This window comes from Chenopodium quinoa, unplaced genomic scaffold (assembly GCF_001683475.1).
Source record: "Chenopodium quinoa cultivar QQ74 unplaced genomic scaffold, ASM168347v1, whole genome shotgun sequence".
Classification (NCBI taxonomy): domain Eukaryota; kingdom Viridiplantae; phylum Streptophyta; class Magnoliopsida; order Caryophyllales; family Amaranthaceae; genus Chenopodium; species Chenopodium quinoa.
In genome coordinates this window covers 6,310,050-6,335,086 of record NW_018743920.1, presented here as the reverse complement: position 1 = coordinate 6,335,086, position 25,037 = coordinate 6,310,050, and the positions used below count along the sequence as shown (strand labels likewise).

The 25,037-nt window shown below is 35.8% G+C and overlaps 4 protein-coding genes across 5 annotated transcripts; 1 reads left to right on the top strand and 3 right to left on the bottom strand.

Moving 5' to 3' along the window:
- Window positions 1-1,629: 1,629 nt before the first annotated feature.
- On the bottom strand, window positions 1,630-10,029 carry LOC110688188 (succinate dehydrogenase subunit 6, mitochondrial-like). Its single transcript, XM_021864899.1, has 3 exons — window positions 9,687-10,029; window positions 8,864-8,966; window positions 1,630-2,025 (listed from the first exon to the last, which is right to left on the bottom strand). The coding sequence occupies exons 1-3, from the start codon at window positions 9,855-9,857 to the stop codon at window positions 1,871-1,873; spliced, it is 429 nt and encodes a 142-aa protein (XP_021720591.1). The 5' UTR covers window positions 9,858-10,029; the 3' UTR covers window positions 1,630-1,870.
- Window positions 10,030-11,878: 1,849 nt separating this feature from the next.
- LOC110688187 (dihydroneopterin aldolase 2-like) lies at window positions 11,879-14,481 on the bottom strand. Of its 2 annotated transcripts, none has more exons than XM_021864896.1 (3): window positions 14,329-14,481; window positions 13,102-13,306; window positions 11,879-12,412 (listed from the first exon to the last, which is right to left on the bottom strand). In XM_021864896.1, exons 2-3 carry the CDS (start codon window positions 13,296-13,298, stop codon window positions 12,211-12,213), a joined length of 399 nt encoding a protein of 132 aa, XP_021720588.1. In that variant the 5' UTR covers window positions 13,299-13,306; window positions 14,329-14,481; the 3' UTR covers window positions 11,879-12,210. The 2 variants fall into 2 exon arrangements, with proteins under 2 accessions (XP_021720588.1, XP_021720589.1); XM_021864897.1 differs by lacking the exon at window positions 14,329-14,481 and adding an exon at window positions 13,426-13,830.
- Window positions 14,482-16,723: 2,242 nt separating this feature from the next.
- Window positions 16,724-19,408, top strand: LOC110688186 (protein BOLA4, chloroplastic/mitochondrial-like). Its single transcript, XM_021864895.1, has 3 exons — window positions 16,724-17,182; window positions 17,711-17,778; window positions 19,049-19,408. The coding sequence occupies exons 1-3, from the start codon at window positions 16,868-16,870 to the stop codon at window positions 19,200-19,202; spliced, it is 537 nt and encodes a 178-aa protein (XP_021720587.1). The 5' UTR covers window positions 16,724-16,867; the 3' UTR covers window positions 19,203-19,408.
- A 336-nt stretch (window positions 19,409-19,744) lies between these two features.
- Window positions 19,745-24,423, bottom strand: LOC110688185 (protein STRICTOSIDINE SYNTHASE-LIKE 3-like). Its single transcript, XM_021864894.1, has 4 exons — window positions 23,823-24,423; window positions 21,643-21,915; window positions 20,884-21,051; window positions 19,745-20,520 (listed from the first exon to the last, which is right to left on the bottom strand). The coding sequence occupies exons 1-4, from the start codon at window positions 24,149-24,151 to the stop codon at window positions 20,106-20,108; spliced, it is 1,185 nt and encodes a 394-aa protein (XP_021720586.1). The 5' UTR covers window positions 24,152-24,423; the 3' UTR covers window positions 19,745-20,105.
- Window positions 24,424-25,037: the final 614 nt, after the last annotated feature.

The window sequence follows — 25,037 nt, the reverse complement described above, 5'->3', positions numbered from 1 at the left end:
TTTTCACGTGAACGAATTACTCCATCCGTCCTTTAAATAACTTGGTCGAATGTCATTTGTTTTGGATTTTTCCCTCTTAACAATCTCCCAGGATTTAATTAACCGTGGATAGAAGGATTAGTAATCCCTTTATTTTGGTATGTAGGGAGCCGCAAGGCTCGCTTAAGACATCAGTAATTCAGTATATATATGACTCAATTTCAGGTAATGAGTATCAATGTACCACTTTCTAAGGGTGTGTTTTCTTTATCTTATTGGACCTGAATTTATCTTAGTTGAACTTATCTGAACTTATATAACCTTATTAAACTTTATTAAAATTAGAACTTATTGTAACTTATCTGAACTTATTAGACCTGAAACTTATTTTTATAAGGTGAATAGAACAAGCCCTAAATTTTACCGATTATAATAATTAGCAACCCACTGATTATCAATGATTTTAAACTCAATGTTTTTAATGATTACAGTGACCAATGATCATTAAAGAATCTAAGCGACCTGCGATTATTCGTTTTGGATTCTGTCCTAAAATGAAAATTGTCATCTAATGCACAGGCAACGCAAAGTTTTCTCCAAACAAAAAATCCTTATACTACGTATTTGATTATTCTTCTTTCAACCCGTGAGACTCTGGAGTCTGGAGTACAGAATGGCAGACTACGGAGTATTTGTTACGTGTTTTCTCCTAAATTACTGCTCATATTATTATACATTAAACAGAATACAACTTTTTTGGAATATTTATACGCGAAAATCAAGCGGAAAGTAACTTATTATTGTACATATATACAGTATATATGAACAGAAAAAAAGAAACACATTATTTAAATTCATTATTGCAATAATAATTAGAACATTGGCAATCAAAATAAGCGACAGTTAAGATATTCCAATTTGAATCAATGGCTAGAAAAATAACAATATAATGGTTGTCTTACGTAAAAATGGAAATCAATATTATTGAGAGCTCTCTAGACTCTACTTAGAGCAGCCTTCTGCTTTCTCTTGAACAACACAGTATTATATGCCTTCACCCAAAAGGAAAGAACCATATTGAAATGTGTCCTGCGGCTGTTCACTCCTTGTGATCAGCAACAGTTTATAGTCTTTTACCACCGCAGAGAAAATGAAATAATTAAAGATGATTCGAAACCTCCATAACAATCAAACCTTTCGTTGGCCGCCAAATGAACTTAACAGCATTCTTCAATGCTTTTGGATCAATAGGGTTCATTGTCAGGAATTCATCCACCCAACACAATTCCGGTAACCCATCTTATTCTTCACAAGGATAATCCTCCCGTAACCTGTGAATAAGATCCCGATAGCTGCCTAAACCCACAACTAAAGTACGAGACACAAAGGCGAACATACAGTAAAAGTGAGGGGACAGGTAAAAAAAAAAAAAAAAAAAAAAAACCAAAGCATGCAGAGGAACCAGGATCCAGGGATTTTCTCACAAAAAAAAGGATCCATGAATTTAGTAACAACAATAACATTAACATACTCTGTGCTTCATAACATATCTAGCCATGGACAAGTGTATTATTGACTATTTATTTGTAACCCTATCTAATCTATGCTACAGAGTATAAAAGAGGCCACCGTAATAATAAACAACTATCAGAAAACCAAAAACATATGGATGCAAATCATAATTATTGACTTGAAAACCTGAGACATTGCACAAAATCAATTGCTCACAATTGCTATGTCATAAATCAACAAGGATGAAATCCACGAAGCAATCAGATCTAAGTTGGGGGAAAAAAAAATCAAGCACTACATTTCGCAGCTCACTGGTGCACAACATTTTATTGTAAAACAGAAAAAGGTTTAAAACCTAACATACGGAAACAAGCTTATTCTAAGACCTTCCCTCGGTTTTCTTTTCCCACCATTCCATAAACTTAATTTGCGCAGCTAAGGTGTCCAATCTGTAAAGTTGCAGTGCATGGTTCCCAATTTCAGCTCCGAATGTCCATCCAAAAACAGCTCCAGCGCCAAGGGCGAGCACAGCACCTGCACAGTACAAATACGTGATTCAGCATAAAGGCCATAAACCATAGATCATTATTGACTATGGAATGGAATAGTTAACTAAGAATTACAAATGTTACAATGCATCTAAAATTCAGCATAAACAGTAGGGGCTCATTTAACTAAATTGCTCCCACATATGTATCTCTTGCACCCAAATTTTCATCCTCAAAACCTCACAAAGAGAAAAGGGCATGGCAAAATTAGCCATTGGATCCACCATTTTTCGTCCACTGTTTTATCCGCAAAGCAATGCCTAAACTTCACTGCAAACTCCCACCACTCAAAAAAGTGACCACCCAATAAAGTGGGATAACAGACAACTTGACAAGTATACACAGCTCCCTTAACCCCCGACCTCCCTCTCAAGAGAACCTATGTTGCACTCAGCAGCAAAGGAGTAAAGCCAGCTCACAATTAATCTGTTTGCATCAGTAGAATATTTACCAACATTGCTTTCTGTGGAATTTAACAGCCAGTTTTAAAAAAACAGTCATCAGAAAATAGTGGCACAGCACTTCAGCAGATGCATCACTATCCTTCAACTTGACAAAAAGTCTAAATAGACCAGCCTGGATTCAAGATTAACACTTCAATGTGGCACAGCTAGATTCTAGGAAGAATTTGCAAGCAAAAGTTCAAACCCCACCCCCCAACACACACACTCCCAAATGCACACATATAGTCATATAGGGCTCCCAGGATCCCTTGGGAAACATGGAAAGCATCTATGTGCCTAACCTTGCAGGGTTTGAAAAAAAAAATTCCTTATGGCTATAACACGTGAAATCCTTTGGGCCTATTTTCAAATACTCAAGTGATGGTTGGGGTACATCTGAAGATAATTAAACATTGTTTGAAATCATGTACGTCCACTAGTCAATCATATATAGCCATATAGGTCTCGGGTAGCCTAGAGTTCATGACATGAGGCGTGTCCGTAATTGGTAAGAGGCAAAATTGATGGTACCAATCCAACCAAATAGCCTCCATGGGAAACACCATTTCCAATAAGTCAAGGCTATAAATACACGACTTAGGATTATATTCAATTTTTTTTTTTTTTTTTTTTTTTTTGAAATAGACCAGCGCCAAACAGAGTTTTATGCATTCCCAACATATATGGCTTCAAATAACATTATACGCATCCCCTATAATCCCAACAGTTTTCAACACCAATTCCCGAAAGCTCAAAATGTTCTTGTATTATTTAATCTTTAGTTTGGTAATATTTTAGATTTTTTGGGACCAGGAAAGAAAAGAGGTTGGGGCAATTTCCGTGGACCTCACAGCGCCCTGAATGGCCATTTGGAAGGTGTCCACTTTTCCTTTAAAATGGTCAATTTAGCTGCTTACAAACATGCATCCTTTGATTGACATAAGGTCGCAACGGGTCTTTATGCGACACCTTTATGTGAGCGACGAGTGGTCATATATGGTTAAAAACTATCTTATATGACACCGGGGGACACACCACGCATTCACTTTAATGATGGTAAATTTTCCAGAAACTAGCTAAAAAGTGTGAATTATAGCCCACAATTTAAGACAATTTTCAACTTTTTCAGGTCCAACAAGGAAAGAGGTCGGAGTGCTCCCCATGGAATCCACGACACCCGGAGAGACCATTTGGTTGGTTGAAACAGTTCACTTTGCATTTCAAACCGTCAAATCAGCCGTTTACAACTTACTTTTTTTTTTTTTACATTAACTTAAGGCCACCAAAGGAAATTATATGAATGGCTAGAGGACATATATGGTTCCAAATAATATTACATAACACCATGATGCATCCCATACAATCTCAACTTTCTTCGTCATAGGTCCCGAAACCTCTAAATTTGGCATAATTTCGTGTATTATTAAGTATTGGGATTATTTTGATTTAATTGAACCAGGAAAGAAATGAGGTTAGGGTGGTTTCCATGGAGCCCACGACACCCTAGAAGGCCATTTGGATGGTTGGAACTGCCCACTTTAACATTAAAAGGTCAATTTAGCTTCATTCGAAGTGACTAATGGTCGTCATGAGCCATTATGTGACTAACTAATAACCGTATATGGTTCAAAACTAACTTATATAACCTCGAGGGACACCCCACGCATTCACTTTAATTTTGGTAAATTTTCCCGAAATTAGACCGAAAGCGTGAATTATAACCTTCAATTTTATACAATTTTCAACTTATTCGGACCCGCCAAAGGAAAGAGGTCGGGGTGCTCCCCATGCGATCCACAATACTCCGAGAGGCCATTTGGGTTTGCCTTCAAACTATCAATTAAGCTGTTTTTACAACTTACGCTTTTTCACATTAACTCAAGACCACCACGGGACGATATATGACCAATTCGAGGTCATACATGGTTCCAAACAATATTATATTACACAAAAATGCAACCCATACCATATCAACATTTTGCAGGTCCAGAAACCTCTAAAATTGGCCCAATTTCGTGTGTTATTCCGTTTTGGAAATTTTTTAATTATTTCAAACCAGGAAAGAAAAGAGGTTAGGGTGTTTTCCATAGAAACCACGACACCCTAGAAGGCCAATTGGATGGTTGGAACTATCCAGTTTTTCATTAAAATGGTCAATTTAGCTTCATACGAAGTTGCCTCCCTTCATTGACTCAAGGTGTCACACACCATTATGTGACTAACTAATAACCGTATATGGTTCCAAACTAACTTATATAACCCGGGGGACACCCTACACATTCACTTTAATTTTGGTAAATTTTCCCGAAATTAGCCCGAAAGCGTGAATTGCCTTCAGTTTTATACAATTTTCAACTTTTTCGGGCCCAGAAAGGAAAGCGGTCGGGGTGCTCCCCATGGAATCCACTACACCCCGAGAGGCCATTTGGGTGGTTGAAACCGCCCACTTAGCCTTCAAACTGTCGATTCGGCACCTTACAAATTACGCTTTTTCACATTTCAAGCCACCGCGTGAAGATATATGAAACAATTAATATTACACGGAAATGCATCCCATACCATCTCAACTTTGCCAGAAACCCCTAAATTGGCCAAATTTCGTGTATTATTCTGTTTTGGAAAAATTATAATTTTTTCTAACCAGTAAATAAAAGAGCTTATGGTACTTTCCACAGACACCACGACACCCTAGGTCATTTGGATGGTTGGAATTGTCGACTTTACCATTAAAAGGTCAATTCAGCTTCATAAGAAGTTGCCTCCCTTTATTGACTCAAGGTCGTCACGGGCCATTATGTGACTAACTAATAACCGTATAGGTTCCAAACTAACTTATACAACCCCGGGGGACACCCCACATATTCACTTTAATTTTGGTAAATTTTCCTGAAATTAGCTCGAAAGCGTGAATTATAGCATCGAAAGCGTGAATTATAGCATTCAGTTTTATACAATTTTCAACTTTTTCGGGCCTGGAAAGTAAAGAGGTCGAGGGTGCTCCCCATGGAATCCATGACACCTCGAGGCCATTTGGGTGGTTGAAACTGCCCATTTTGCCTTCAAACTATCAATTCATGTTTACAACTTACGCCTTTTCACTTTGACTCAGTCCACCATGAGAAGATATATGACTGCCTAGAGGTCATACATGGTTCCAAACAATATTAAATTACACGGAAATGCATTCCATACCTTCTGAACATTTTGGTAGGTCTAGAAACGTCTAAAATTGGCCAAATTTTGTGTAAATTTCGTGTATATTCTGTTTTGGAAATTTTTTTATTTTTTTAAATCAGGAAAGAAAAGAGCTTAAGGTGCTTTCCACATACACCACGACAACCTAGAAGGGCATTTTGATGGTTGGAACTGTCCACTTTTCCATTAAAAGGTCAATCTAGCTTCATACGTAGTTGCCTCCCTTAATTGACTCAAGGTCGTCACATGACATTATGTGACTAACTAATAACCGTATATGGTTCCAAACTAACTTATATAACCTCGGGGAACACCCCGCACATTCACTTTAACTTTGGTAAATTTTTCCGAAATTAGCTCCAAAGCGTGAATTAGCCTTCAGTTTTATACAATTTTCAACTTTTTCGGGCCCGCCAAAGGAAAGAGGTCGGGGTGCTACCTATGAAATCCACGTACCCCGAGAGGCCAATTGGGTGGTTGAAACTTCCCACTTTGCCTTTAAACTATCAATTTAGCTGTTTTTACAACTTACGCTTTTCACATTAACTCAAGACCACCACGGGACGAGCTATGACCAACTACACATCATACATTGTTCCAAAAAATATTATATTACATCAGAATGCATCCCTTACAATCTTGACAATTTGTCAAATCACGAAACCACTAAAATTGGCCAATTTCGTGTATTATTTCGTTTTGGAAATTTTTATTTTTTTCAAATTAGGAAAGAAAAAGATGTTAAGGTGCTTTCTATCGAAACTACGACACCCTAGAAGGCCCTTTGGATGGTTGGAACTGTCCACTTCTCCATTAAAAGGTCAATTTAGCTTCATACGAAATTGCCTCCTTTCATTGACACAAGGTTGTCACGGGCCATTATGTGACTGACAAATACTCGTATATGGTTCCAAACTAACTAATATGACCCCAAGGGATACCGCACACATTCACTTTAATTTTGGTAAAATTTCCCAAAATTAGCCAGAAGCGTGAATTATAGCCATCAATTTATACAATTTTCAACTTTTTCGGGCTTGTAAAGGAAAGAGGTGCTTCCCATGGGATCCACGATACCCCGAGAGGCTATTTAGGTGGTTGATACTGCCCACTTTGCTTTCAAACTGTTAATTCAACTGTTTTTACAACTTACGCTTTTTCGCATTAACTAAGACCTCCACGGGAAGATATATGATCAATTAGAGGTCATACATGGTTCCAAACAATATTATATTACACGGAAATGTATCCTATACCATCTCAACATTTTGTTAGGTCCAAAATACTCTAAAATTGGCCAAATTTCGTGTATTATCCTGTTTTTGGAAAAAAGTTAATTTTTTAAAACCCGAAAAGAAAAGAGTTTAAGGTGCTTTCCACATACACCACGACAACCTAGAAGGCCATTTGGTTTGTAACTGTCCACTTTTCCATTAAAAGGTCAATTTTGCTTCATACGAAGTTGCCTCCCTTTATTTACTAAGGTTGTCATGGGCCATTAATCCATTATGTGACTAACTAATAACTGTATGTGTTTCCAAAATAACTTATATAGCCCCCGAACAGTCGGGACAGCTACACGCATTCAGTTTAATTTTGGTAAATTTTCCCAAAATTAGCTCGAAAGCGTGACAATTTCGTGCAATTTTCAACTTTTTCGAGCCCACCCAAGGAAAGAGGTCGAGGTGCTCCCCATGGGATCTATGATACCCCAAGGGCTGAAACCGCCCACTTCGCCTTTAAAGTGTCAATTCAGCTATTTTTACAAGTTAAACGTTTTTCACATTAACTCACGACCACCAAGGAACAATATATGACCAATTAGAGGTCATACATTGTTCCAAACAATATATTACACCGGAATGCATCCCATACAATCTCAACATTTTTCGACACAGATCCCGGAACCTTTGAACGATATAATAGGTATTTGGGATTCACGTTGTCCTATTTTTTTATAAGTCTAAAGAAGTCAATTTTTTTTTTTAAAAAAAAAAAGAAAAATCGAACGATATAATACACAATTGGATTAATTTTTCTTAAGTTGAGATGGATGTAAAGGGGGTCTCGTCTTCCAAGGTTGTAATATTGTGATCGGAACCATAATAGGGCTATCAATAAGTTTAATGTGTGGCCAATTATTAAATTTATGAAAGATTGTCTTATTGAGTTACTTCCTTTATCAACATTATTAAGAGTTGTATTGAAAAAGCAATTTTGTACTTTTGTATTAAAATGAAACAATTGAGGCAATCTTGTACATAGACTACACCAAATAAATAACTTCAAGCTACCACTTTGTCAATCTCTTTAGCTAGGAGTTACCTCCATCATTTTCCCTCAATCTATTCAATAATAAGTCTTTTCCCTTCAACAAAACACATCACCCCCTCCCCTCTCTCTTAACACATTAACAAAGTATTATACAAAAGCATCAAACCCTAAGAATTCTGATGCTCATACCTTTTCTCTTCTTAAATTACATTTCATTTGACCACTTAGTTTGTTCTTAAACCTCAAAATCTAACTAGTTCATCATGAGATATTCATAGCACCTTTAAAACAAAAAATTTCTGAGTTTCCAGCTCCCTTTCTTACTAAGACATCATAATTTAACTAGTTCATCGTGAGATATTCATAGCACCGTAAAAACAAAATATGTCTGAGTTTCCAGCTCCCTTTCTCACTACGATAGAAAATGCCCTCTTTAAAAGCTCATCCAATCAACCACTAACCTAAGAAAAAGAATTGTAGATATCAAAGTCTCGATTAAATAATGAGCTTTATCTGACTGCTGAAATATTAAACTCATTGTCAATATCAAGGAGGCTATAGAGGAGAGATTGAATACAAACTATCTTTAAAGTATGTCACAATTGAATTGCATAGTAATCACAGCAGCACCTGGTCTTGACATCAAACAGTATATGCGAAATTTCTAATGCTCATAACTACTGTATATTTTTCAAGATGTATTATCGAAAATATACTGGAGTATGTCAATGTTACCCATAACAAAGAAGCAAAACTACGTGATTGGAGCTAAAAAATCATTTGAAGTCTTATATACTAGGTAAGTGGACCAAACAGAAAACACCAAGTATGAGAGCTCAAAATAAATCAAAACCATCAGACAAAAAATAAGCAACAAGCATATGGGGAGTACGCAAAGTAGTAAAAAGATACCATGAGGACTCTTTGAGTATTTCCAGCAAACGCCTGCGGTTGTGACAGCTCCAACAGCACTTCCAACAAGGCCATAGTTTACTGCTTCCCTGGCAGTTTTCAGCTAGCAAAAAAAAAAAAAAAAAAAGAAAAAAGAAAGTTCAATGAGATGCATTAACACAGCAATAAATTACAAATTTGTAGAAATCTTGAATTACACCAAAACCCATAATCAAACTAATAAGAGAAAAACCTGGAATCCAAAATTCAAATGGAAAGAACGCTAAAAAAACCCGTCAGCTGTAAACCTCGGCGACAGTGATGGTGACACTAAAGTTTGATATCAACTGATTAATTGGCAAGAAATTTTTTCAGAAATTTCTTAATCAATTCGACAAATTGACCAGAGTTTCATACTTTGTTCATTGTTAACAGAATGAAATTGGCAACAAAGCAAAAAAATCACTGGCAGCTACACTCATACTGCTATTCAAATCTAGCCCTTATAATCCTCCAAACAACAACTCAACGAGCTCAAAACATAGCAAATTCACAAACACTTGATCAACAAAAAAACATAAAATGACGCCCAAATTAAAACAATCAAATTGAACAATTTCAGTAATCAATCAAAGAATTTCTGAATATTTCAAAAACCTAATTAACAATACACAAAATCAAAATATACCCACATCAAAAAAACAACACAAAATCATAGAAAATTATTGAAAATTGATCTAAAATCAGAGAAAATAAAAGGCAGAAAATCTGTTTCACAAAAAAACAAAAAAGGCAGAAAATAGACCAAAACCCAGAAATTAAAAAGATTGAGTGAAAGAATTACAACGGGGCCATGAACAGGATCACTGGCGATGAAGTCCTGAACATCAGATTCAGACCAAGAGGGTAAAGGCTTATCGCGCTTCACAAATCTGTTGTAATTATCAAGAAATGAAAATCTGTCGGACAAAAAGTCTTTGAACCCAGAAAAGTAGGCTTTAGGAGATTCCGCCATTGAAGGATTCACCAACTTCTTATTCTTCTTCACCGATCTTCCACTCTTTCTCTCTCCTCTTCACCACAGTTTTGGCCTTTGCTCTCGGTTTTTTACCCAATTGCCTCAAATATGAAAATACATCCCCTCCTTCATTTTGGAAAAATAGCTGGGAATAATTTCACATTTGGGGCGTCAAAGTAATCGGGATATTTTTAAATAATCCAACCTTTATACTAATCCGCTTAAAATGGTCTCAACCGGTCATATAACCTGTTATAACAAGTTATATGACACGTGGCGGCCTGTAATTGGTCAAAAAAAATAAAAATAAATTTTTTAAAACAGTTAGTTTTTTTAAAGAAAAAAAAAAAAAACCACCCACCAGCTGTCGCCTGAGCCCATCCTCTGCCCTGCGGCTCCGACCACCCAGCCCTCAACCACAGCGCCGGACCCCCTCACCACCAACCCTCTCCCTCACGAACACCTAGGCAGTTTTTAGAAAACCTAGGCAAAGCTCCGACGAGCTACAAAACCATCCCACACGCTCTTTTCCGTCACGATCCTAGCCCCCTCCCCTTCCCCATGCCCTTTCGTCCCCTATCCCCTTCAAATGCCTAGATTTCGGCCCTTTTCCCCTTCCCACACCTTGATTTTGATCATGGTTATGGTGGTTTATGGGCGGAAGAGGGTAGGGGAGGGTTGGCGAACGGCACGGTGGCCAATATGATTGGTCTGGTAACCGAGGGTATGGCGGCGCTGGGCATCGTCTGGGCCGATGATAGGGGCGGGGAGGTGGCTCAGGTAGCGGTGGAGCTAAGGTCTGGTTTCATTTTTAGTTTTTTTTTTTTTTTTTTTTTTTTTTTTTTTAGAAAAAAAATTTAAAAAATTAATTAATGTTAATTGCTAATTATCATTTCTTACAACAAAATTAAAATTAAAACATATTTTTTTGACCAATCATGTGGTGACACGTGTAAATTAAACTTAATTAAAAAAAAATTACCTACTCAACCGGTTACAGATCACTTGGGGCCATTTTGAGCAGATTGAGTATAAAGGTCGGATTATTTAAAAAATATCCCAAAGGTGGGATTAGTTTTCGCATACGCCTCAAAGGTGGGATTATTCCCAGCAATTATTCCTAATTTTTTTAGAACCTTTTACGGTTTTACCCTCTAAGTAATACACTTTGTTTTCCTAAATCTGATTGATTAAGTTAATTACGGAGTACTCGTACTATTTTTATTTATTTTTACTAAACCTAATTTTTGTTGTGAGAGTGATTTATTTGTATAATTTGTTATAGGGAAATAGATGTTAGGGATATGAGGTGGGCAACAATGTTACTACTCTACCACCTTAACCTCATATAGTCGTATAACTCTTAAAGAGTAAGAGAATGGGCAAAGATTTTAGTTTTGGAGTATATAGTATATGGTAAAGATGGTATATTGGTATTGAGTCGGGTTGGGCCAGCTCGAAGCACTAAAAAAGCATGGCACATCACGACGACACTAATGTGTGTGTTGGGCATGGACCACCTTTATTTGGTAGAAATATGAGAAAGCATTGCACAGCAAGTCATGGTAACTGGTAAGAGAATAGACAAGGAATCTGATAATCTGAATTAGCGAAAACTGTGAGAATCAGAGTCAGCAATTATAAGAAGCTTACGAAGCAAGAACATCAACTATTTCCTCGCAAACTCAATGAGATTGCATCAGCTTGGTGGAGAATGAACAAAGTTCGTAGTCAGGCGTCTATTGTTATAGTGTTCGTAGTCATCTTGCTTGAAATTGATTCTTTTCTATAATCCTTTATGTTATCATTGGATCATTGCCCGACTTAATTCTTAACTAAGTTTTGGAGTAAATGAGTTGAAAACCATATCAATATTATTTACCATTTCTAAGGTTTTTGATAGGAAAATCAATCATATTCCAATCATTTAGGGAAAGAATAACCAAGTAATTTCACCTATTTCTATGCCATGGTTGATTGTTATACTTGATACAACGTATACATCTTCTGGTCTGTAGTCACTGAACAATTGAATACTTTATGAAACTTGATCTCCCAAGTTATTATCTATCTGTACAAATGAAATCTTATGCCAACTCGACCTTTGTACTCGAATATCCAGCTCTGAAGTTAAACACAAACTCAGGATTATATGTGATGTACAATTTGCACCTGACTGTTATGTTTATTATAAGACCTGCAGAATGAAATATTATCCACTGTTTGCCCAAAATACAAACAATTATTTGCATAAGATTCAACATTACAAGTTTACACACACCCTTTTAGAAGGGAAGAAAAAATAAACATAGATAAAAGAGGAGCAAGGGGCAAAGGGTTATGTCCAAGATCATATTGTGTCAGCAGGTTTTGAGCGGAAAATTTCAACTCCCAAGTAGTCTATCTGGCCCTGAACTGCAACATGAGGTTTCTTAACCTCCACACGTACAGCGGATATTTGGGAAAACTTACTAAAGGTGATAGTTGCGATTTGTTGAGCTACGGACTCCAAAAGATCACGAGATGTTCCCTCTACCACCTCCTTGACTATGCTGTAAATACATAAAATAAAAATAAAAAAAAAAATAAAAAGATGTTGGTGGTAGTAATAACAGTATGACAATTTGACAACCAAAGCAAATGAAACAAAAAACATAATTGCAGAAAGAGATCCTAGCAAAAAAAAAATCCAAGCTTTTAAAATTCAGAAGACAGTTCCGGAAAGAAGACCTACTGATGTTCCCAACAGACTGTAGATTCTAATATGGTTATAAACTTAGAACCAGAAGGAAATTGTTAAACATTCAGAAGGATGTTTACCTAAATCAGTTAATTGTTTGACACATACAAAAGCAGAAATATTAACACATTTTCTCACATTGTGACAATAATTCCGCTGATTCATGGTGCACATGCTTGTGTATGGAATTAATAAAATAAGCGGGAAAATATGTATATGAGAGGAGCTCAAATGCTTATGACCTATTACCATCGAGCTACAGCCACATGGAAATGCATTATTTAAAAGTAACCTCAGATTTCAATCACTGTTCCTGGAACAATGAAAACAATTCAAATAATATGAAAGACCGAACAAGTACTTTCTTAACAATTAGCACAAACATGAGCACAAAAGTTGCAATTAAGCATAAATTATCACATTCTGGACTTCTGCATCCAAAAGCTCATTCTAAAGCATCCTCAGATGTAGCTTTTTACAAATTACTATCTTAATACTCACCGATAAATCTCTGAGTAACTGATAGTGTCAGACAAACAGTCTGATATGCCAGCCTTGCGCAAATCCATCCAAGCATCTACATCCACCACAAATTTTTGACCCAGTTTTTTTTCTTCAGGTTTCACCCCATGAAAACCATGAAACTTCAACCCCCTTAATACTAGCTTATCTCCTTTCATCAATTGAGCATCATTCATCTCTGCCCCTACAAAGCAACATCCATTAAAATTTGGTTACAGAGATCAGTTTCACTGATAATGCAAAGTGTGATGTATCATGCACTAATTAGAACTGAAATAAGGAGGTTTTGGAGCTTGGTTTTACCTCAATTATACAATATACAAACCAGAAATCCAATTATATTAAGGGAAAACGTTAATTTGATTAGGGAGGTTGAAGTAATGAGGAGTAGAATAATTATTTGTGATACCCTTTTAATGGTCACAAAAAGAGGGAGCTTATTATACCACACCAAACACTACAATGATTTATTGTTATGCAATAGAATGATTTCCTTGGCTCATTAATCAACCAAAGTCTAGTCGCAAAGGAGCCATTTTATGATCAACTTGAATTCCCTATTCACTTACGGAGTATTACGGCGTGGAGGGAAAGAGAGGGGGAAAGAAAGAGAGTGATGGGGTAGGAGATACGGTTTCATGCTTTCCCTTTAATTCTTCTCAACTTCAGAACAATTTGGTATCGGAAGAGAAAAATGGATCCTTCCATTTAATTATTTTGGGTTAGTGCGGTTGGTGTTGTCTTTACTTACGCAATTTCATAGTAATTAGGATAAAAAATAAAGTAATCAATGGTACAATGATCAATTATTTTAGACTTGTTAAAGCAAACAAGAGCATAAAATATACTTGATATATTTTTTTATTACACCAATAACCAAATACTAAAACTTTTCAAAGCGAAAATTTACCAAACTCAATTGATAAGAACTGGTATGAATGCATGATTAACTGATTATTAAAGAAACATTTGTAAATTAAAGATAACATCTTTCCATCAAATTGAGGAAAACCATCAAAACAAAAACTAGTAAAATATCACAGAAATAAAAAATAATCGATATGGGTCTCCTGAAAGCAATTACAGTATACAATTTGACACAAATATCAAATCAAGTGAAATTTTGGTTGGGGGAAAGATAATTATCATGAAGAAACAAACAAAGATTCAAATAAAATTGAAGAATGTAGATTGTGGAAAACTTACTTGTATAAATGATTATGAGTTTTGGAGGACTGAAAGCGCTGAAATTGAACACTGAAGAGTGTGAAGAAGAAATAGGAAGAGAAACAGAATGCTGCAAATGAACTTACAAGTGTTGGAGAATGAGAAATAAGGGTGGGCTTTTTTATTTGTTGGGACATAATATTCTCTTAACCTTACGGAGTACTTTTTGCTAAATTAAAGTTATTTACTGAATTTAAATTAATTATACTATACTCTCTCTAGGGGTGTACACAAACAGGCCCGGACCTGGCAACCGATCTAAATGGGACTAGTGACGGATCCAGAATCTAATTAATAGGTTGCTCCATCATCGTCCATCGACAGCATATAATATCAAAAAATAGTCAAAGCTTGTATAAGGATCTTTTGGTTGACATGGCTTTCTTTGAATGTATGTTCTCCGCAGTAAATCCCTATCATCGGGATGAAAATCACACATCCTTCTTCTTTTTCAGGGGTCTTGTGGAAGATTAACAATATCAAGTGCACTTAATCTTCCTTCATCAATTTGAGCACTAGGATCTGAACCACCTTGGGGAAAAGGTTGCCCATCTTCATTTTGAGGGAAATTGTGAGATGGGGAAGAATGTTGTTCACTTGCATGATGTAAAGGAGTATTTGGTTCACTTTCTTGGGAATTTTGTTCATTTTCTTGTAGTGAAGGAGGATTTGGTTCACTTTCTTGAGATGGTAGATCATTTTGTGGAGGAGGAGTATCATTTTGTGGATGAGGAGGATTTAGAGTAAACACTTTTTTAGTAAAAAAAACTTTAAATATCTCGAGTTGTTTTTCTTTTCATTCTGAAATTGAAGTTAAAGGTTGAATTAGATAAATCAATCTAAATAATTCTTGCTAGTTTGCTACTAAGACATATAAGTATTAAAGTATAGAACCATATAAAAAAAATAAAAAAAAGGAACAAATTAATAATCAGGTCCAAACCCGGACCGGACCTAATTTTCAGGTCTGGACCAAAACTGGACCTGTTGATTCAAGTCCGGTCTTTGGTTCTTAAAAATCAATGATTCAGGTCCCGGTCCATTCAGGTCCGGGTCAGGTCCGGTCCGATTTTGGACCGGTGTATAACCCTAACTCCCTCCATCCCTTATCTATATGCCTATTTTTCATTTTTTACGGGAATTGAGAAACTTAGAGATTTCTTAAAACCTATAATTAGGAAGTGCAAATGTGCAGGTGGGGTTAGAGAGAGATAGAGAGAAAGAAAATGTAATTGGTAATTATTGAAGAGATAGAGAAATAAAGTGTTGGACAATAATGTCAAAAGTACAAAAAAAAAATAAAAAAAAAATGACGATAACTCATCAAAAGAGGGAATATTGTCAAAAAGTACATTCTTTAAATAGAAATAAGCATGTAATTTTGAAACCCCCAAAAAAGAATACATGCATGTAGATAGGGACGGAGGAAGTACCATATTTAAATTCTTTAAATTTATTGATTTTTCTTGATATTTTACTAAACTTATTTTCATTGATTTTTTTTTTATTTTTTTTAATTTTTTTAAGTGGAAAGAATATGTCCTTAAATGAAATTTATTACATTGAACATAAATTTTACTTTGGAGAGAGATACAATACGGAGTACTTCGTATAAAGGTGGGTGGGTGTGAAAAGGTGAATAAACTAAGAAATTCAAATCGCGATATCATGAAGATAATGAGTCTAAACATTAATAACAATCAAACCACACTAATACTTTATTTGGATAGAAAGAAATGGAAGGAAAAGAAGAGAAGAGAAAGGGAGGGGGACAAATTCTCTTGTTTGGGTAAAGGATTGGGAGAAGGAAGGGGAAGGAGAGGAAGGGATCCATTTTCCCTCTCTCTTTAATAAGCATAATCTCTTCAAAATTGGAGAGATTTGGAGGGAAAATGGAGCTCACCTCTCCCTCCCTTTCTTTTCCCTAACCTTCCTCCTTTTTCCCTCCCCTTCCTTTCCTTCCTTCTTTGTTATCCAAATAAAGCGTAAATCAAATCAAACTAAATCAGACCATAATGCTCTTTTTGGTTTAATATTAGTAAAGGAAAAGAAGAGAAAGGAAAGAAAGAGAAAAGAAAGGAAGAGAAGGGAAGGGAAGGGAAGGGAAGGGATTTTCCAATGTTTGGTAAGTGTAAAAAAATGAAGTGAAGATAAAAGAAACATTTTTTATTGTTCAGTTTCCCCTCAAATTCCTCCAATTTTGATAGGAAAGGGAAGTGAAAATTTTGTAAACACTCTTTCCTTCCCCTTTCCTACCAATTCTCATTCATTTATCATACGAAGTATCAAATATGGGAAAATAATAAACTCACTCTTTTTTTTTTATTTTTTATTTTTTTATTTTCTTGCCAAATGCCATCAACTAAAACTCACTTCCTTTCAATCTTTGCCACTAGGCCAACATATTTGGTTCATATGGCTCATGACTCATGAGATAGAAGCCGCAAAAAAATACCAAATAACACTACTTTAGACGGCAAAACCAACTCAAACCTCTTTCACTCTGTCATCTTCTTCAATGGCTATGAGTGTGAAGCAACTATTCAGGCCATACATGGCATACGCAACCACAATCCGATGTCGGACCCACCAACTCCTACTTTCGGGTCAATCCAAGGTTGCATTTTTCCACTGCCCCACTTCTCAAAAAACCCTTCTTCGTTTCCCAAATTTGTTGGAATTTTCTGGGAAATCACCTGTAATTTCTGCAACTCCTCTTCAATGTAACAACTCTCGTCGTAGATTAAGCTCTACTACTCGGGCTTCAGCTCCTCATAATGTTAATGACCCTGGATCCATTGACTCCTCTTTGATGCAATCTATGGAAACCAAGGTCTTTTTTTTTTTTTTTTCCTGGTCACTGCTTGATTTTTTCTGATTTTTTTGTTATATAATATTTGGTTGTAATTGAAATTGTTGATTAATTTGAGGTGGGTTTTATTTATATTTTGTTACCCTTTTGATTTTGGAAAATTGCATTCGATTTTATGCTCAAACTGTTAAATTGGGAGGCTCTTATTGTTTATTCAGAACTATTTGGGATAATTTATTACCCTAATTAACACCATTTCTTGATTAATTCTTTCTGAATTTCGAATTATCAGTGATTTTCTGTGAAATTTAGAGTTTTAACTGTCAGTGATTGCCAATTTGCAATAGTTGGGATTAATTTCTATGATTATGCAGGTTAAGGACGGCTAACAGGATTAGTTTTGAGCACTTTGCTATTCTTTACTTTTTATTATCGTGTTTTCGATGTCTACCGGACTCTCATAGCTCGGTGCTCGTTTATTTTGCACTGGTAGCTGCCTCTACTGTAATATCTGTTGTCTGACATTGTTGGTTTTCATTATTTAAATAGATTAGAGATGAGCTGAAAGCTGAATCTGTTGCTGTAAAAGATGCTTACGGTGATGGTCGGCATGTCAGGTAAATTGCTTATGCTTTAAAGGTATTAGTCTAAGGATTAATGAAAGCAGCATCTCTGCAATTGGAGATTAAGGGTCTTTTAGGCTGTGATATTAGTATTATTACCTTAGATAAGGACCATGCCTTTGAATTGTTTATTTGTTTCAATGGCAAGTGTGCATTTATCTGGTATTTTTTTTCGTACCTCACTCATAAGTTGTCAACATATCTCAAACACGCTCCACCAATTGCCCACAAATTGTTCCATTGTGGGACTCTATTGAGTTATCATTCTGTATGTCATCTTTGAATCATTGACATGCTATTTTCCAAGGATAAGGGTGTAGGAAAAAACTGTGGCTTGTATTTCTGAACTTCCATGTTAGTTATATCCCTGCACTGGTAGAACTGGCATATAATTGGAGGGTACTATATCAGAGTCGTTTTCTGAGTATGAAGAGGTAAATGGAAATACTCTAGGGATCTATGAATCTATCCCATGAAGGAAAACAAGCAAGTAGGTGCTTGAATGATTAGTAGATAAGGTTGGGTGAAAACAGTGCGTGAATGAAACAGATGATGGGAAGGCTCCAAATATTTCAATAGATTGCTTAAGGAAAACTGAAGCCAAACTACAAAACAATGACCTCAAAATTATGTGTAGCCTGTACTTTGGTGACTTATCCTGCATTTGCAGAGAACTGCCTATACTACATAGAGTCCTGTCATGCGTTACTATGACCTGTGTATGAACAAGGTTGTCACTTACTCAAACCCTCTAATTGAAATCATGTTTGTGGAGAACCCCCTTAAACTTTGTTTGAAATAGAGGTAACAAGAAGTGCCATACACAAATCCAAAACTCTACACTTCTTAACCCACTTCCCATGCTATGAAACTCTAAACATAATTAGTTTATAACCTTTTTGCTGTTGCCTGATCTCATGAATTAAGTTAGTGAAACATGGTGCCAAGAGCATGCAAGTTGCTCATTCAGGTGAAGTTAGTTTGTTCTGGATGGAGGGAGTAATTCTAAAGTGTGATCGAGCTTTTTCTAAAGCAAAACCTTCCTCTCACTCAACTCCGGGGAAGTAGCTATTAATTTTTATTTTTTTTAAAAAAAAGACATCAGGCTATAGACCGACCATTCTGGGCCTAATCTTTTTAGTGTTCCCATATAATTTTTTTGGACATAAGCTTTTCAGATTGTTACTGCTATGAAAAATGTACACTAGGAAACCAATGCATGCTCATGTTCACTTACAGAGTTTTTATGCCTTTTTCTTGCCAGCATCGATGTTGTATCTTCTGCATTTGAGGGAAAAACAGCTGTGAATAGGCAGAGAATGGTGTACAAGGCTATATGGGAAGAGCTTCAGACCACCGTGCATGCAGTTGACCAGATGATTACTAGAACACCCAGTGAAGCAGCTTCGAACAAATGAAAGTATTTAGAATGTTGAATAACAACTTATTGCTCGGTTTTGATTATTTTAGCTGGATTCAATCGGCTGTGGTGGGGGTTTTATACTTTTTTAAATAATTGTTAATGTTCTACTATTCTTTTGGCTTTCTACCCTGGAAATAGACTTAATTATTTTTTTCCAGTTTCTGGAATAATGCCTTGAATGTTTGGAATTTGTTTGTTCAAGAGGCAGCTGGAATCTCTAACAAGTATCTCCTCCAATGAACATTTGCAGAAACTTAAGACTTAACCGAAACTTTTGCGATAAAAAGAGAATAAAAGCCAATTCAGATTAACCTCACTAACACAGCAGCATTACATCCGAGGGGGCACTTTTGTATTGTTCCAGATGGATAGCTTCCACACCCGGTTTATATGATGATTCGAAGCCTATGCTATTTCCTATTTTCCCTTTATATGAGAGACTTCTACTGGAGTACCTTGTATGCACACAGCACATGTTTGAGTTTAACCATTGATAGTTAACCACTACAGCACTGCTAATAAATAAACACGAGTATCAGTATGCTTTCATATTGAAAGTATTGAAATGAATCTAATAAGAGTATAAGACTACAAGAGTGAATAAATCATGAGAAATAACAAATAACCAGCCTAAAAGTGAACAAATTTTCACACTTAGTCAAACATGACATATTGACGACATTGTTCTAATGTTGGGGGAGTATTGATTATTTATGGCCTTCGTGAAAAAGCTGCAACAGTATTAAAGATATAAATCACCAAACCTAAGAAAAAAGAAGCAAACGCATTTCTTTCCTAGTCCTTTGTACTGTAAAGCTTAACCGACAGATAAATGAGCAATAGAATGCGAAAGCGATTAAGAAATGTCTGATAAGCAGATGACAGGTTGGCCAGCCTCTCATCTCGAGCTTGATCCCAAGTCGTAAACTGCAACAAAAGGCATTAAGACGCTTCCAATCCAGAGTTTCCCATCTCTCTCTTCAACTTCACTCACAGCTTTCACAACCTTCCCTGGACTATCCTCCAAGATCTGTACGATTTCACCTTCAGGGTTATACTTCACAATGATTCCGTGAGGCCAGCCTCCAATGAAGACCATGAACTGATACTTTGCTTTGATTGGGAGCCTGAGCAAGAAATCCCGTAATCTCGGTGTTGCTGCCAACAAGTGGTTTGTCCAGCTGCGACGACAGTGCAATGCCACCCAAAAGTCACCGTCTTTGTTGGTCCTAATGTTGTCAGGAAATCCTGGCAGAATCGCAAATACTTCTGAGGTTCCGGCTTTTTCTCCTTTCAACCAATATCTGCTTAGCCTGTTGAACATTTCACACAAATCAAGGTGTTATCATGGATTCATGCAAGAGATTAGCTAATTTAAGTTCAATTCCAGCTCCATTTTGTTAAGGACATCAGAAAAAAAGGATGATGTACATAGGCTACCAAAGTAAAACATTGCAAATCCAAAATCCTACAAACTGGAATTTTTTCATGAACTGTGATAAATTAAAGATGGGTTAAGCTTGTGATTATTCATGTCACTTACTCCAATTAGTGGAGGGAAATACTTTCAACCCAACTATATAGAGCCAACAAAAGAGTAAGAAGTCGGATATCCATACGAGCAAAGAACATTGTATTCATGTATGATGGAAAAATGAGAGGAAATAATACTACACCTGCCAATGGAACCTTCGCAGAAGAGAAAGAAAGATCCATCCTTGCTCAATGTAATTCCATTAGGGAATTGGATGTTCTTCAGGAGAACAGTTGTTTCTTTTGTCACTGGATCATACTTCAAGACCCTCCCACCATCCTCTCCAGAGAAAACCAACTGCATGAAATGTCTGATACCAAAGCATTATGTCAGTGCACAAGTATAATGTTGCCCATAGTGAGCTCAAGGTACAAAAACCAATACAAATGGATCAACGAACCCAATACACAAAATTAAAACAAATGATCTAAAATATACACATGAATATTTTGACGTATTTGAGATTCAAAAGAGATGTAGATGCCATTGAGCACTGGGGACTGTAGGGAGTAGGAATCAGGGCATCACAATGTTGATTAAACACACTATCATTTAATCGGATTTCTGGGATCAAGTTCTTTAAACATGAGGTGTTTCTGAAACAAGGAATTGTATTCTAGATTGTTGGGAGAAGAGGGAGCTGAATAATGTACCACACTACCTAATTACCCAACTCTAAATACAAGGTCCCATATAGCCCAACCCGAAAATTCATAAGACTAATGTTGATTAATATGTACAGTCAAAGCTAAGCAACAACATACCCAAACCTAATCAAATGATTCATCACCCAAATAAAATCTTTATGTGAAATCATACTTGATTCGAAGGTTATTTTTGCCACCTATAAACTATAACTAAGCACATCACCAGTATTATTTGAGGGGAATTAGTAACTTACCTTCTCTGATACTGAGCGCTACTATCTGTGAAATACACATTTCCCTCGTCATCAATATCCAAGTCATTTGTAAATGTTAAAGGTACCCCTTCTGCTTCAGTTGCAAGGGATGTTGCCACACCTCCTTCTGGCCCTACCTTCATTAATCCGAAATATGCATCTGCAATGTATAGTTCACCAGTCTTCTTGTTGAACCTAAGGCCCAGTGGTCTGCCACATATATGCTCGTTCTTTATGTAACCTAACGGATTTGGCTGAGGATCACATACCGACCTGATGTTCAAAACAGCGATTCAGAAAATGTTGTAAATGCATCACCTCCAACACAGAAGTTGGACTTGCATAGGTTAAATGCTTTTCAAATAACATACAAAAGGACTCCTCTGAACTAAAATTGCAAACTCTATTCATGAGGGCTAAGTGTTTCATAACAATAAATTAAAAATCACAAGTTTTCTTCTTAAAGAAGTTGAGTAATAAGGGATCACAATTATGCAATCAATCACCAATTATCGATTTTGAAATATTCAAAAGAAATGGTTTGATCCTCTTATTTCTTACTACATATCTTATAAGGAGCTATATGATCAACTAACAGTCAGAACAGAACAGAACAGAACAGTAATTAGAATCTGTTCACCTTGGAACCTCATATTTTTACTTCTATCATCTCCCTTCTAAAGATGGTATAATTGCACCATTTAACACTGCACAAGCAGCCTCAACTCTCTTTCACTTTCATTCAGCACACTACAGAGCATCTTCAGAACACAAGGATTACATGACTCCGATCATGCTCTTCCAAACCTAGACAAGATAGCTCAATTTCCGCAATGTGCACATTAGACTAGGTTTGATAAGCTAAGCCGTGGTATATAGGCTGCATCTCATTCATTCTTCTCAGCTAACACATGTCTAGTTGCTCACCATAATATACAACCTATTCCGTAATCCATCTACCTATCTAGGTAGCTAACATCTTACATGTTTGTGATAATAAAGACTTTCTTATATCAACTACCATCCATATTATTTGACCACTTAGTTAACTTTAGCGTTTTCATATAGTTGTCACTTATCCTCTGTAATGCCATACTTATTACATAGTACTTCGTATTTGTTAGTTTGAAATTAAATATCAATGCAATTATAATTGCTGATTTAAAATTCCTACTAGCGTACAGTACAAAATACCAATAACTAAATAACTTCACTTGACTGCGGATGTATTAGTAGTCGAGTAACATGTTACTTAATATATTAACACATCATTATCATTAATCAATTCATTGATAAGTGATAGCTCAACCAAAACCTTAACTTGAGAAATCAATCAGTTCTCATTGGTGAATTGCAGAAATTCATGTATTAATTTAATTATTTTTCTTTGTCACCTTATATCTTACCAAAACTCTATTAAAAAAAATTATTGATTTTTTTATTTAGTTGTGTAAATCAACTTTTAGTTTACCAATTAAACTAATAGTCAATATACATAATCAAATGCAGCTTATTCAAAGTCATCATTCATGTAATTATTATGACCAAGAATAGTAGAATAATCAAAATGAATATTATTGCGCTACGCAAAAATTACTATCAACTTAAATTTTAGTTTTATACAAACTAGAACTAGTCAATCCACTTAACCACGACTGACTTACCAATGAGATGATTGTTCAAACATAATTCTTGACTCTTAGAACGACTCTAATTTTACTCCTCGGTTTCACGTAAAATGCAACAATTTGACTGATACTTTCCCCACTTTAACAATTACTCCGTAATATGACTAGGAAAAATCTAACGAACGCCCCGTAAACGTTGGATAATCTAACTAAAAGTAAAAATATTAAATTAAAATGAATATTAATTACACCCGTAATTATGTCATGCATCCCCAAATTAATACAATTTTAGGAAATATTTTAACTGCTTATCTAACCGGCATTCTTTAGTAAGATCCATATGACTAATATCTTTAAAATGCAACAATTTGACCGATACTTCCGCTACTTTAACAATTACTCCGTAATATCCATAATCAACAGATAATATATCAACTTCTATAACGTCTTATGCAAGAATTCACGTAAACAATACAAAACAATGGCATTAATCATAAGATAGTAATTAACTAAATAATAATAATCAAAACAAAAACAACCTAAAAAACTGACCGATTAGCAGAAGTAAAGGCAAAATTGGTCCAATGGGTGCCATCCCAAAAGAGAATACGACCATCAGCAATACCAGTATACGGGCCACGACCATTCGGGTCAAAAACAAGACTTTCGGGTCCTTGAATTTGACCCAACAACTTTACATCCGAATTCTGCAACAAATTTAGTGAATCTTTGTTTGTTGGAATTTCGTATTTATCAGGTAATTTGACCTCAACAGAAACAAAATTTGGAAACCCGGAAATTGAACTGTGGTTAAATGGGTCAAGCCCACAATACAGTGCTAGTGCTAGGAGTATCCAGCCCAATACAATTCGGGTGCCCATTGGTGGAGAGGTACTTTTCTTGGGGCAGGGGAAGAGGGAAAAAGTGTCTGGAAATTTTGTGAATGTTGTGATGAGTGAAGTTTATTTCTCCTGTAGAATTTGACAAGAGAGGTAGGTGGGAAGCAGAAAGTTTATGAAGTTATGTTTTATACACACTACCGTTTCAAGGCCGTCCAACTCGTCCGATGCACAAGATTATTTATACGGAGTATTAAAAAAAATAGATTCGAGACTCGGGAGTGTTTGGTTCGAAGGAATAAGGATATGATGATTTTTATCTGTGAATAGATAAAATTTAAAGCAAAGGATATAATTGATGGTAGATTTTACGTCCCATTAAATTGACCCACTTTCTTTATTTATATGTAGCTTTTTGTATTATCTTGTTGAGTTTGCCTCATACAGTCATACAAAGTATCTTTTATTTACTTGTATAATCTATCTGTTCATGAATATATAAATAACATTACACGAAACTATACAAAATTTTAGGAGAGTTTGATAAATGTTTATTATAGTTGAAGGACAGTAAGGATCATGAAAGACCCTATGACTATACTAGAGAGGTTAGTTTTTCATTATTAGAATGGAGAGCATGAGATGGATAGAAAATAGGCAAAATTACACTCATTAACACCAACTTAAGAGTATGTTGCAAATATTGACACGAACTTGTGTCACTTGTTAACTTGACACCAACTTGCCCAAAAATGAATAAAATTGACATTAAAGGCAATAAACATTCAATAATACTCTACATATGACATTTATAGTCTTATCTTTCCAACACATTAAGAACTTTTTGAAGCAAATGGTTGTTGAAAAGGAATTTTATATTTGTACAAGGGTTGAAAGTTATGTAAAATTAGTTGTTCAGTGTCATTTA

What these genes read in the sequence shown, in the direction of transcription:
- LOC110688188 (XM_021864899.1), bottom strand. Translation starts at nt 9,857, where the DNA reads ATGGCGGAATCTCCTAAAGCCTACTTTTCTGGGTTCAAAGACTTTTTG. An exon ending in ATCCTGTTCATGGCCCCGTT is followed by an intron (nt 8,967 to 9,686) that starts GTAATTCTTTCA and finishes TTTTTTTGCTAG; the next exon opens with CTGAAAACTGCCAGGGAAGC. An exon ending in ATACTCAAAGAGTCCTCATG is followed by an intron (nt 2,026 to 8,863) that starts GTATCTTTTTAC and finishes TGTACTGTGCAG; the next exon opens with GTGCTGTGCTCGCCCTTGGC.
- LOC110688187 (XM_021864896.1), bottom strand. Translation starts at nt 13,298, where the DNA reads ATGAATGATGCTCAATTGATGAAAGGAGATAAGCTAGTATTAAGGGGG. An exon ending in AGTTACTCAGAGATTTATCG is followed by an intron (nt 12,413 to 13,101) that starts GTGAGTATTAAG and finishes ATGTATTTACAG; the next exon opens with CATAGTCAAGGAGGTGGTAG.
- LOC110688186 (XM_021864895.1), top strand. Translation starts at nt 16,868, where the DNA reads ATGGCTATGAGTGTGAAGCAACTATTCAGGCCATACATGGCATACGCA. An exon ending in TGCAATCTATGGAAACCAAG is followed by an intron (nt 17,183 to 17,710) that starts GTCTTTTTTTTT and finishes TTATTTAAATAG; the next exon opens with ATTAGAGATGAGCTGAAAGC. An exon ending in GGTGATGGTCGGCATGTCAG is followed by an intron (nt 17,779 to 19,048) that starts GTAAATTGCTTA and finishes TTTTCTTGCCAG; the next exon opens with CATCGATGTTGTATCTTCTG.
- LOC110688185 (XM_021864894.1), bottom strand. Translation starts at nt 24,151, where the DNA reads ATGGGCACCCGAATTGTATTGGGCTGGATACTCCTAGCACTAGCACTG. An exon ending in AGCGCTCAGTATCAGAGAAG is followed by an intron (nt 21,052 to 21,642) that starts GTAAGTTACTAA and finishes CTTTGGTATCAG; the next exon opens with ACATTTCATGCAGTTGGTTT. An exon ending in TGCGAAGGTTCCATTGGCAG is followed by an intron (nt 20,521 to 20,883) that starts GTGTAGTATTAT and finishes AATGTTCAACAG; the next exon opens with GCTAAGCAGATATTGGTTGA.